We start from the raw sequence: 12,013 nt of genomic DNA on the forward strand, positions 1-12,013 counted from the left end.
GTGGGCTGGGTTTGGTCTATATTCCCATTAGTCCAATTTAGAGTATTAAATATGTCAGAAAATAGTAGCAATATAGGTTAATTTCTTAGTGCCCACCTTACACACGTTCCCCAAGTGAGTTTTCCTACCATCATCCTCCCCCTAAAATAAATATCCCAAAACTACATACATGTAGGAAACCTAGGGACATGTCTACGACTTTCACTCAAAGGCAGGGATGAAAAAATGGAAGAAAGAATAAATTAGGAATAAGCCCTTAGGAATATGGTGGCATGCTGGTATTGTTCCTCAAATGATACAGCCACTTCTTAGGCAGGGAAGATGGAGGGAATTAGGCTACTTCTCAGTTAATTCATCAGTACTCTAAGCATGAACCATAAACAAACTGGACTGCCTGTCAAGCAAGGCTGAGAGTCACCTCAGAGGTAATGTTGAAGGCCACTCATTTTCCATTGCATCAGAAATAAAAAGTATTTAACCTTGTTTGTAACTGGTGCACTGACTTTAGTTATCAGCCGCACCTAAGGGTTCTGGTACTGCCAACAGAAAGTCAATGTTTTGTGGATTCAATTTTATTATGAAATGAGAGACAACTAACTCCTCATAAGCCATTCTTGACAGACTCTTTGGCTTTCGCTTTATCACAATAGATAAATCTTAAGACTATACATAAAGCTATAAGCAGGATGGAATTTATCCTTTTGTAACAAGGATAATTTAGAAATACTAACCTCTACAGACACTATTATTGAAATGTATACCTTATTTCCTACTGAAAAGGAAAAACAACTCATTGAAGTACACTCACATTCTCCCATTCACATATGCATTCATAAAAACAAAGATAATCAAAAGACATATGCTTACGTCTTTCAGATGTACTTTATGGTCAGTTCCTACTTCACTGGTAGAAACAGCAACAGGATATTTTAAAGATAATGTATCGATTTCTAGCAATGGGCTCTTAGTATCCCTAAAATGTGCATTTTCAATTTTTGCACAAGTCGGCTGCTCATATTCTTTCTTATCCAGGGTAGAGTTCAACTCATAATCATGCTTTGGCCTCATCTCTTCACAGGCATCATCAGAGCTCAATCCTAGGGCTTTGTTGACTGTGTCTGTCAGGGATGCATCAGAATGGCGTGCATTTGCTAGTGTTTCTGACAGCCAATTAAACAACCTATGGATGTCAGCAATGCTGGAGTTAGAGCTATCCTGCTGCTGCCGTCTCAAGTCAGCATCATGCCCAAGTGAGCCAACAGGCTGTGAAGACTCTTGAAGGGAAAAGAGAAAAGAGCTATGTCTTAAAGTTCAGAAGGCAAGCATAAATTATATAAATTACCATATGACATTTATAAGAAGGAACTCAAACCACCTGCTTAGAGTTTACAAGTACAACCATCTCTTACTTTACAAACGACCAGTTCTAAAATTCTGCACACAGGTCAAAATTCCCATTAATTGAAGATTTATTTTCATCATGATTTGAAAATTCTATTAATGGAGAAATGAGCTCAAACATCATGATGGTAACATGGATGATATATAAGTAACTGTATTACAGTTACCTTAAACTCTACCACCAAAATCCCAAAACAAACCAGGTGCTTGACAACAGATATAGTACCTGTTACTGTTTTGCAAAATGTTAGAGGACAGTATGCAGATTACACTTATATCTACTGAAAAAAATAAAAACAACAAAAATCCATAACTTAGTTTGATTTCAATCTCTCCATAACATTTCGTACTTAAGATACTGGCTAACCTTCTTAAAATGTGTAAGCCTTATCTTAAATGACTAAATGACTTAAATCATAACAAAGCAGAGATATTAGAGGTACAAAATCATCCTGAAGAAATCTACATCAAACTTGGATTAAGAACAAAAACCTCAAGTTTCTACTGTGGCTCAGTGGTAACAAAATCGACTTGTATTCATGAGGATGCAGGTTTGATCCCTGGCCTCACTCCTTGGATCTGGCAATACCATAAGCTGTGATATAGGCTACAGATGCCACTCAGATCCCACATTGCTGTGTCTGTGGTGCAGGCCAGCAGCTGTAGCTCCAATTCAACCCTAGCTTGGGAATTTCCATACACCGTGGGTACAGCCCTAAAAAGACACATATAAAGAAGAACAAAAAGCAGTGTAAGAGAAAACAGGTTAAACATGGCTGCATGCAGGTATAAATCTGAGTAATCTGCACCACCAATATATTTAAAAACTTGCAAAGAGAGGAGACATTCAGAAAAGCATGTGTTTTAATGGTGAAGGAGAGTAAAGCCAAGATTTCCAATTCAGGTAGTATATATAGTATATATTCAGGTAGTATATAGTATACAGAAAGCAAGACAATAGATCTGGAGCTAATGAAAAATGTTCTATATAGTGGAGTGGTGGTAATACAGCTATCAAGAACTTCATTAAACTGTGCACTTAAAATGTATACATTGTACATAAATCATACCTCAAAAAGCTGATGTTAAAGGGGTAGAGGAGACAGAAGACTACCTTTTAATAAAATGAGTGGGCTCACCACCAAATCAAGATTAGGATATTTTACAAGTTAGACTCCAACCTTTAAATTCTACTTTTATTTATTTATTTTTTTGTCTTTTTGTCATTTCTTGGGCCGCTCCTGCGGCATGTGGAGATTCCCAGGCTAGGGGTCGAATCAGAGCTACAGCCACTGGCCTACACCAGAGCCACAGCAGCACAGGATCCGAGCCACGTCTGCAACCTACACCACAGCTCACGGCAACGCCGGATCCCTAACCCACTGAGCAAGGCCAGGGATGGAACCTGCAACCTCATGGTTCCTAGTCAGATTCATTAACCTCTGAGCCACGACGGGAACTCCTAAATCTCTACTTTTAGAATCAGAAATAAACTGTGCAAAATGACTAGAAACAAACACAGGTGAGCAAACCTGGATATATGAGTCTGTCACTAGTTCTACTTTAACCTATTTACCCCTTCTCCCCTTCCTCATTTGTCCTTCGGTCTATTAGAGCAAGCATGGCTTTCCCCACATTTTAATTACTGATAAAGTCTGATTTCTACTCATAGGTACTTCTTCACGTATACAAACTGGTCACTTATCAGCTAAAGTGTTGCCAAAATTAAAGTATCTCACCTATTATATACACAGGAAACACAGCTAAGTTTAGGAACAATGCTTTACATCAATCAGAAATGAGTTTAAACATGGGTCACTGAACTACAAAATTTCAGGTAGTTGTTTAACTTCTCTGAGAAGCTACATACACTTAACCAGCCACACCACTATTGTGAACAGCATCTGTAAGATAAGGACAATGTTTACCACTCAAGAACCAAATAAGTCTATACATATAAAGCACCTAGCACATAGTAAGCACTTAACTCTCAAGACCCAGGTCAACAATGCAAGACAGTATGGTTCAGTATGAACCTGTACTCAACAAGTTCAAGTTCAACACAGAACAGAAATTCAGCATAAGCTAAAGGAGACAAAAACCACCAAGGAGCAGAGCAGCCAGAAAGCTAAGGAAGTATCTGAACTGCAAAGATAGGAGGCTTAAAAGAAATGAAAAATGCTTTCAGGAAAACACAATGAGAAGTGAAGGGCTTACCATGACATATTCTGAGAAGAGCGCTTTAACCCAGGAGAGTGGGAAACATGGCTACCCAGGCTAGACATGGCCAGCCTTGAAAAACGAATAGAGAAGCTGAGATTGGTGGCAAATTGGCAAAACAATACTGAGAAGAACATGATACTGAAATTAGTGTCAGAATCTAGAAAGGCCACCCAGCACACTGGCAAGGATAAAACATTCAAAAGAAAAAGAGAACACAGGTCAAATAAAGAAAAAAGTTACTGAAAAGAACAGCACTGTCAAATAGAACTTACTGCAGATGGATTTTCTAAATGGAAATGTCCTCTATCTGTGCTGTTCAAAACAGTGGTGTGGCTGCTGAAATGTAGCTGATACAATTCAGAAAGTTAACTTTTATTTCACTTTAAACTTAAATAACATATGGCCATGGCTACCATATTAGATAGTGCAGGAAGAAAGGAAATAGAGTAGAGTAGATAACTGAGGATACAAACATAGACTGCTGAGAACAGTGTAATAAGGCACTAACCTAGTCAGTTCTGAGACAGGCAGAGTTTGAAAACGTGAACAAAACTGCTTAGTAAGAAAAAGAGGAATACACGTAAATGAATAAGTGTGGCTATTCACAAAACGTTTTTTTCTTTGGTCTCTTTAGGGCCATACCCACAACACATGGAGGTTCCCAGGCTGGGATCTAATCTGAGATACAGCTGCCAGCCTACACCACAGCCACAGCAATGCCAGAACCAAGCTGCATCTGAGATCTACACCACAGCTTATGGCAATACCAGATCCTTAACCCACTGAGCGAGCCTGCATCTTCAGGGATGCTAGTCAGGTTTGCTAACCACTGAGCCATGATGGAAACTCCTCATAAAACTTTTTATAAAACTTCCTCTGGACTGACTCTCAGGCCGTAATTTGCAAACCCTGTACAGGAGAAAGGACAGAGCTACTATGTTTTAGGCTGTTACTGTTATACTATAAAAAAGCAATTCTGGTATTTTACCTTCATACAGATGGTAATTTTCAGATAAATTACTGGTTTTGGCGAGCTTTCTCATATTTTCAGGTAGATCCTCAAGCTTCCTCTTCAGGACAGTTCTGCTTCTCTTATCTTCTGTGTCTGAGTCCCCACCCACATTTTTTTTCCTACACTGAATTAAATTAATCAATTCTTTGACTCTATCCTTATCATAATCCAAAGAGTGAGATGACTTCTGCTTTCCAGGTGTAATAGTTTCACCCCTCGAGTTATTTCGTTTTCCAAATTTCATTTTTGTACCATTCACCTCTTCTTCTTGGCCATCATAATCTGAAAGTGGACTGAACTGCTGAAGTTTTCTGTTTTCTTCAAATAACTCTTTTAACTTATAAATAGGTAGCTGATACATTTCAGGCCGAAAAATATAGGTATGCAAACAATTATCAATATGGGATTTATTTTTTGGAGCTGAATATAAGAATTTTTTATCATCTAATCGTGAAGTATATGGAAACATGATAAACTCTCGTTTACCTGAACCAAAACCTCGCTTAAAAAATTCACTTACATACTTTTCAACAACAGAATGAAAATTTATGGTGTTTATATTTTTGAATTCCTTTCGATACTGAATCAAAGCAAACTGTAAAAATTGAGTTATTTTTAGTACATCTGGCATGTTTTCATGTCTCTCCTGTGGTGTTGCATTGGTAGAACCTTTCTGTGCTATAAAAAAAAAAAAAAAAAGGCAAACCATGTTAGCAATCAAGAAACTAGTCAAGAACAGATCTACATATTGTCAAGGCAATGTAACAACATCCATACATTAATGGTGCACTCAACCAGTATGTACCTTAATATATGTATACGTGAACAACATGCTTCTAAGCTAAGCCCAGGAGCCTAAAATGGGTCATTAAGAAACTAAAACATAAAAATTGCAGAAGGTATTTTTAAAGGGAAAAATAGGAGTTCCCGTCGTGGCGCAGTGGTTAACGAATCCGACTAGGAACCATGAGGTTGCGGGTTCGGTCCCTGCCCTTGCTCAGTAGGTTAACAATCCGGCGTTGCCGTGAGCTGTGGTGTAGGTTGCAGATGCGGCTCGGATCCCACATTGCTGTGACTCTGGCGTAGGCCGGAGACTACAGCTCCGATTCGACCCCTAGCCTGGGAACCTCCATATGCCGCGGGAGCGGCCCAAGAAATGGCAAAAAGACAAAAATAAATAAATAAATAAAAAAATAAAGGGAAAAATACCTGCCCACTGAAGATTATCATCTCCTACTGTCCCTAGGCATCAACTGGTGGCAAGCAAAATATAAGGAAAAATAAAGAGGCAAGACAAGACCTGAGGCTCCTAGCAAGATAGTCCTGCAAATGATACCAAAGTCACTCCTTCCTGTTGTAACCTAACAACTTTAACTTTACATGAATTCTTATCCCCATGAGCAGAACTGTAGGTACTAAGTGGCTACAATTGAGAATCCCATTTTCAGTCTAACCTAACAGTGAAATCTACTAGTGAGAACTTTACCTTAATAAAGTATTAAAGTTCATTCTAAGAAATGGTGAATAGAAAATTTTCACGGTGAAAATTCTTATGAATTTTGAATGGCCTAATATTTAACCTAACATATGATACACCTATACTTGCTAAATTTTGCTAAATTTAAATGCAAAAATAAGCTGAAAAAGTCATATACTAGTAATATAAATCCTGAAAAACTAAGTTATAGTACTGTAACAATTACAATCAATGTTTACCTAGTGAAAACAATGATAGAACCAGAATTTTAAAGTCATATAATTTGCATTTTATATTGCTAACACTTCTTAATGGCCCTATTATTTCCCAAAACAAGATGCAAGAAATAAAAAAATTTAGTCAATTATCTGGAAATTTTCTTTCTTCTTTCCTTCTTTTTTTTCTTTTAAGGGCCACATCTGCAGTGTATGAAGTTCCCAGGCTAGGGGTCAAATTGCAACTGCAGGTGCCGGCCTATGCCACAGCAATGCCAGATCCGAGCTGCATCTTCAACTTAATGCTGCAGCTTGTGGCAACACTAGGGATCCTCAATCCACTGAGTAAGGCCAGGGGATTGAATCCACTTCCTCATGGATACGAGTTGGGTTCTTAACCTGCTGAGCCACAATAGGAATTCCTGGAAATCTTCAATAAAATGTAGGTATCTATGAGTAACTTGACTTAGATATTCAAATAACTTACAAGTAACTATGCCTCTAGGTTCTTGAAACAAAAACAAAGCATGTAAGACTCGAGACTTGGCAGTTTGATGTTCTAAAAAAAAAAAAAAAAAAAATTCATTAGCAATGTTTTAATGTTTCAAAAGTTAAAAGAGAATTATAAAAATTAAAGAGAAGATCACCTACCATATGGAGGAACCATTTGACAAGGAGAGAGAAGAAAAAGGTATCCTCGGTCTCCCAAAGGTTTAACAAGAACCTGCATTTTTGGAAAAAAAGTTGAATCTGCTTTATTGTTCACTATAAGGCAGATACATGCAGTTTTTACTTGTTATAAAGAAAATAAAAAGGTCTTGATCATCTTCTTAGGACAATTACTGCTACTGAATTAGTTAAAAAACTCCACCAACTCTGCTGATTTAACAGGATTCAAATCAATTAAGAATTCCTTAGTCTTCATAACTTTAAGAAAACATCAACGAAAGAATTCTACATAACTGTTAGATCAACTTGCCGATTCTTCCTTGAAGCTAAAATACAAGACCCAAAGAAAGACTTCAAATATTTTCTTCAGCAATTCAAAAGACATGTTATTAATTTCCAAGGTGGGTATTGGATGTTGGAGATATGACACAAAGCTGCTTTTCAAGAGCTCAGGCTAATCTTAAATGAAATGTGTTCCTATAATCTAATTCTTCACATATTTAATGAATCTTTTACATGTAAGGCAATTTGCCTAATGAGAAAGTTATCTACTTGAAAGACAAGCAGAACAATATCCTTGATTAAAATAATAACTGGGTAGCAATAGCAACACAAGAATGATCAGTAATTACTTAAGATAGGAAAGGTCTTGGAAAAATTTACAAAGCAAAAAAAGGGGAAAATTCAGTTAGCTTATGGTTGGAAAACATAGTGAGAGTGTATTGGAGGTGGATTTTTGAAGGATGGGTACATCGCCAAGGGACTAAGATTGTGGGAAAGACATTTCTGTAAGGGCAACACTGGAGTTCAGTGCCCAGCAGGTTAAAGATCTGGAGTTGTCAATACTGTGGCTTGGGTTGCTGCTGTGGCACAGGTTAAATCCCTGACCCACAAACTTCCACAGGTTGCAGGTATGGCCAAAAAGAAGACCAAAAAGGTGAAAGAAAAAAAAATAGCGGCAACATCAAGAGCCAAAGCAGAGTTATAACATGATGGATAGTTTGCAGGCATCAGAGTACTTACGAATGGCCAAGGGTGAGGAGAGAATAAGAGAAACATGTAAGATAAATCCAGAAAGACAGACCATGGGCTAGATTATAAAATGACAAGAATGCCAGATTAGCCAGGAATGCCCTTGAGAGCACACCCTTTTAAGCTGGAGTGTTTTCCCTAAAAAAAAACGAAAAAAACTTGACAGCACTGTGCAAGAGGGGGAAAGGAAACAATGTAATGCAAAGAACTCAGTTCGAAGACTGATAAATAATAGTTCAAAATATTTTTTAGATTAAACAAGAGGGCAAGTTAAAGAAGTGAACATAGGCAGCTTAACACAAAAGGATATCTGGACTCTGAAAGAAAACTTGTGCTACCTAAATTCCTTTTAAACAATTCTAGTAAACAAAGTCTTGTAAGAACCAATAATTAAAGGACTCGGGGTGACTATGCTACCAATTTACATATAATAAAAACACCGTTTGAACACCCAAAAATAAGGTGTACAGTGCATCTGCAAAATTTGTGCTTCAGACTCAGTTTTGTCTGAGATGTTTTATATATCATGTCCCTTTTAATATTCTGCCCAACTCTTTGTTTGTCAGAAAAGTTGGTAGACATGAGTAAGAGCTGTATTTTTATGGTTGCTGAGAAAAAACAATTAGACTACTTCTTCTCAATCACTCCAAGTATCAGGTTTTTTAAAACCCACTGGCTTTAGTGGCTTAAAGATGCTAGATCCCTAAGGGGACTCACTGTCCCCAGAGACCCAAAGAATTCAGGGAATCTAATACCCAGAAACAACACGCAGGCAGACAGAAGCCCTAGCAGTAATTAATATCTGTGGCCTTGTCCAAAGAAATACTTTCAATCCTACAGAACAGGAACAGCTATGAACTCTGTACTCCTGATGTCTCTATTTATTGCCATTTACTGTTTCCTTCTCCCTTAGAAAACAGTATTAACCCAGTCTGTGGATTTATATTACTGGATTCTACTTCTTTTGGCTTTCCAGATAACATTATAGGTAATATGGTACAATTACAAAAACAAATTGAAAATATAAAATACTAAGCTCAAAATCTTAAGAAATAAGCTACCCTAAGTGAGATCAGGCAAAAAACAACATATTCAAACACACAAGGGCTACAGATGCAATACGTAAATGTAATATACATTTAAACAGGTATGAAATGTTTTAAAAAATGTGGCAAAAAATGAAAAGATGTTCACACAAAAACTGTTATACAAATGTTCACAGCAGCAATGCCCTAATAGCCAGAGTGGAAATAACAATGAAGGGACAAGCAAAACATGGTGTTACCCATACAGTGAAATAAAAGACTGATACCTGCTGTAAGGACGGACTTCAAAAAGTATTAGTGGTTGCTAGGGACTAAGGAGAGGATGGAACGGGGAGCGAATGCTTAGCGGATATGAGGTTTCTTTACATGATGATGAAAATATCCTGGAATAATATAGTGGCAATGACTGCACAACAATGTAAATCTATTAAAAATCACTTAACTGTACGCTTTTAAAAAAAACTTTTCTTCTTTTTTTAGGGCTGCGCCCACGGCATGCAGAGGTTCCCAGGTTAGGGGTTGAATCGGAGCTACAGCTGCCAGCCACAACCACAGCAATGTGGGATCCAAGCCTCATCTGTGACCTGCACCACAGCTCATGGGAATGCCAAATCCACGACCCACTGATCGAGGCCAGGGATCAAGCCCACATCCTTGTGGATACTAGTTGGATTCATATCCGATGCACAATGTGAACTCCATTACTGTACACTTTAAAATGGCTAAAATGGGAGTTCCCATCATGACTGTGGCATTGCCATGAGCTGTGGTGTAGATCACAGACGCAGCTCAGATCCCATGTTGCTGCGGCTATGGCGTAGGCCAGCAGCTACCACTCTGGTTCGACCCCTAGCCTGGGAACTTCCATGTGTCATGTGCGTCGCCCTAAAAAGACAAAGAAGAAAAATTGGCTAAAATGATGAATCAATTTTTAAAAATAGCAAAGAATATCAGAACATAAGCTCTACCTCCTAGAAAAGTACCTGGCACATAACAGGTACTCAATAAATATTTCTGCAAGAATTAATGAAAATCTCTTTTAAAAAGGGGTCAGGAAGATCTCAAAAAGAAGAAGTAAAGCTTTTAGAAATGAAAAATATTTTCTGTGAAATTAGAAACTCAACGACTGGATTAAACAGCTAAAGACAGAATTTGTAAGCTAGAAGATAGCTATCATGAAATTACTCAGAATGCAGTGCAGATAAACAAGGCAGTAAACACAAGAGGTTAACAGACATGAGGAACGAATGAAAAAGTCTGACATACGATCCTTCAGAGTCCTAAAAAGCAATCAAAAGAGAATGAACGAGAAGTACAGAGAGATGATGACTAACAATATTTTAGAAATAAAGATATATAACTCCACAGATATGAAAAGACAATATATACCAAGCTGGATAAATAAGAAATCTACGCGTAGGTATTTTTAATGCAACGGCAAAACCACAAAGTTTAAAAAAAAGCAACCAGATGGAGTTCTCTGGTGGCTTAGTAGTGAAAGGATCTGGTGTTGTCACTGCTATGGATGGTGTCACTACTGTGGCATGGGTTCGATCCCTAACCCAGGATCTTCCACATGCTGCAGGCACATCCACAAAACAAAAGACAAGATGACCTATAAAGAAACAACCATTAGACTAAGCACAGATATCCCAACAAAAATAAAAACCAGAAGGAGTTCTGTGATGCAGCAGGTTAAGGATCTGGCATTGTCACTGCAGCAGCTTGGGTCACTGCTGTAGGGTGGGTTTGATCCTAGCCCACAAGTTTCCATGTGCCATGGGAATGGAGATTTAAAAAAAAAAAAAAAAAAAAAAAAAAGCCTGGAAATATTGTAGTATATACAAAGTTCTAAGAGAAATAGCTATCAACCCAGAATTGTGTTTCCGGGGTCTACTAAAAAACACATTTTTCTTTTTGGAGTTCCCTGGTGGCCCAGTGGTTAAGGATCTGGCGTTATCACTTCTGTGACTTAGGTCACTGCTGTGGCACAGATTTGATCCCTGGCCCAGGAACTTCCAAATGCCACAGATGTAGCCAGAAAGAAAAAATGCACATTTTTCATAAATACAGAGGGAGCATGTATAAAAACTGACCATAGTGGTTTTAAATCAAATTTCAATAAATTTCAAATAATTATCTGTTCTGATTTCAATGGAATTAAATTAGAAGGGGAAAAAGTATTCTCATACACTTGGAAATTAAGAAATATACCTCTATATCATGTGTCAAAGTAGAAATCATAAGGGAAACTAGAAACTACTTAGAACTAAATAATAATGCAAATACTACATATTAAAACATGTAGAAGAGTTCCCACTGTGATACAGTGGGTTAAGAATCCAAATGCAGTAGCTTGTGTTGCTGCAGAGGTGTGGGTTCAATCCCCAGCCCGCTACAGTGGGTTAAAGGATCTGGCATTGCTGTAGTTATGGCAGAAGCTGCAGCTGTGGCTCAGATTCAGTCCCTGGCCCAGGACTTCCATATGCCATGGGTGCGTCCATTGAAAAAAAATTTTTTTAAAGTGGAATACAACTAAAGTAGTACTTGTAACTCAAAATTCACTGATGATTTTTCTAACATAAAGTCCAAAATGAATAAATAAATAATCCCCCCCCCAAAGTAGACTAAAACTAAAAGCTAAAATTAATAAAATAGGAAAACAAAGGTACAACTGAGGGTCAAAACCACTTTGGTTCTTAAGACTAACAAAATCAACAAACCTTTGATGAACAGGACTACTAAGAGACAGCATAATGAAAATACTACATGTAAAAGTGCTCACAGTAGCTATTAAAACGATTAAATAATTCTAGTCTGATAAATTTAAAGACATAGAAGAAATGGACAATTTCAATTATTTCGAAAAAAAAAAAAATCCAAATTGACCCAAGAAGAAATTAAAAAAACTGACCTATTTTTTAAAAAATTGAATCAA

At 37.5% G+C, this 12,013-nt stretch overlaps 1 protein-coding gene across 11 annotated transcripts in view; it reads right to left on the minus strand.

Annotated features, from left to right (window-relative positions):
* Positions 1-12,013, minus strand: part of TASOR (transcription activation suppressor) — a 66,268-nt gene that overhangs the window by 20,379 nt on the left and 33,876 nt on the right. For all 11 annotated transcript variants that reach the window (XM_013981800.3, XM_003358482.5, XM_003358484.5 and 8 more), the window contains 4 exons: positions 6,980-7,052; positions 6,816-6,887; positions 4,613-5,314; positions 868-1,274 (listed from right to left, as the gene is read on the minus strand). In XM_013981800.3, coding sequence (XP_013837254.2) covers positions 868-1,274; positions 4,613-5,314; positions 6,816-6,887; positions 6,980-7,052 — 1,254 coding nt within the window. The remainder of the gene's footprint in view (positions 1-867; positions 1,275-4,612; positions 5,315-6,815; positions 6,888-6,979; positions 7,053-12,013) is intronic.

The sequence above is a fragment of the Sus scrofa genome, chromosome 13 (assembly GCF_054392235.1).
Source record: "Sus scrofa isolate SSC_HxYL_T2T_F1_AM1 chromosome 13, Sscrofa_HxYL_maternal_Yorkshire_Landrace_v2.0, whole genome shotgun sequence".
Classification (NCBI taxonomy): Eukaryota; Metazoa; Chordata; class Mammalia; order Artiodactyla; family Suidae; genus Sus; species Sus scrofa.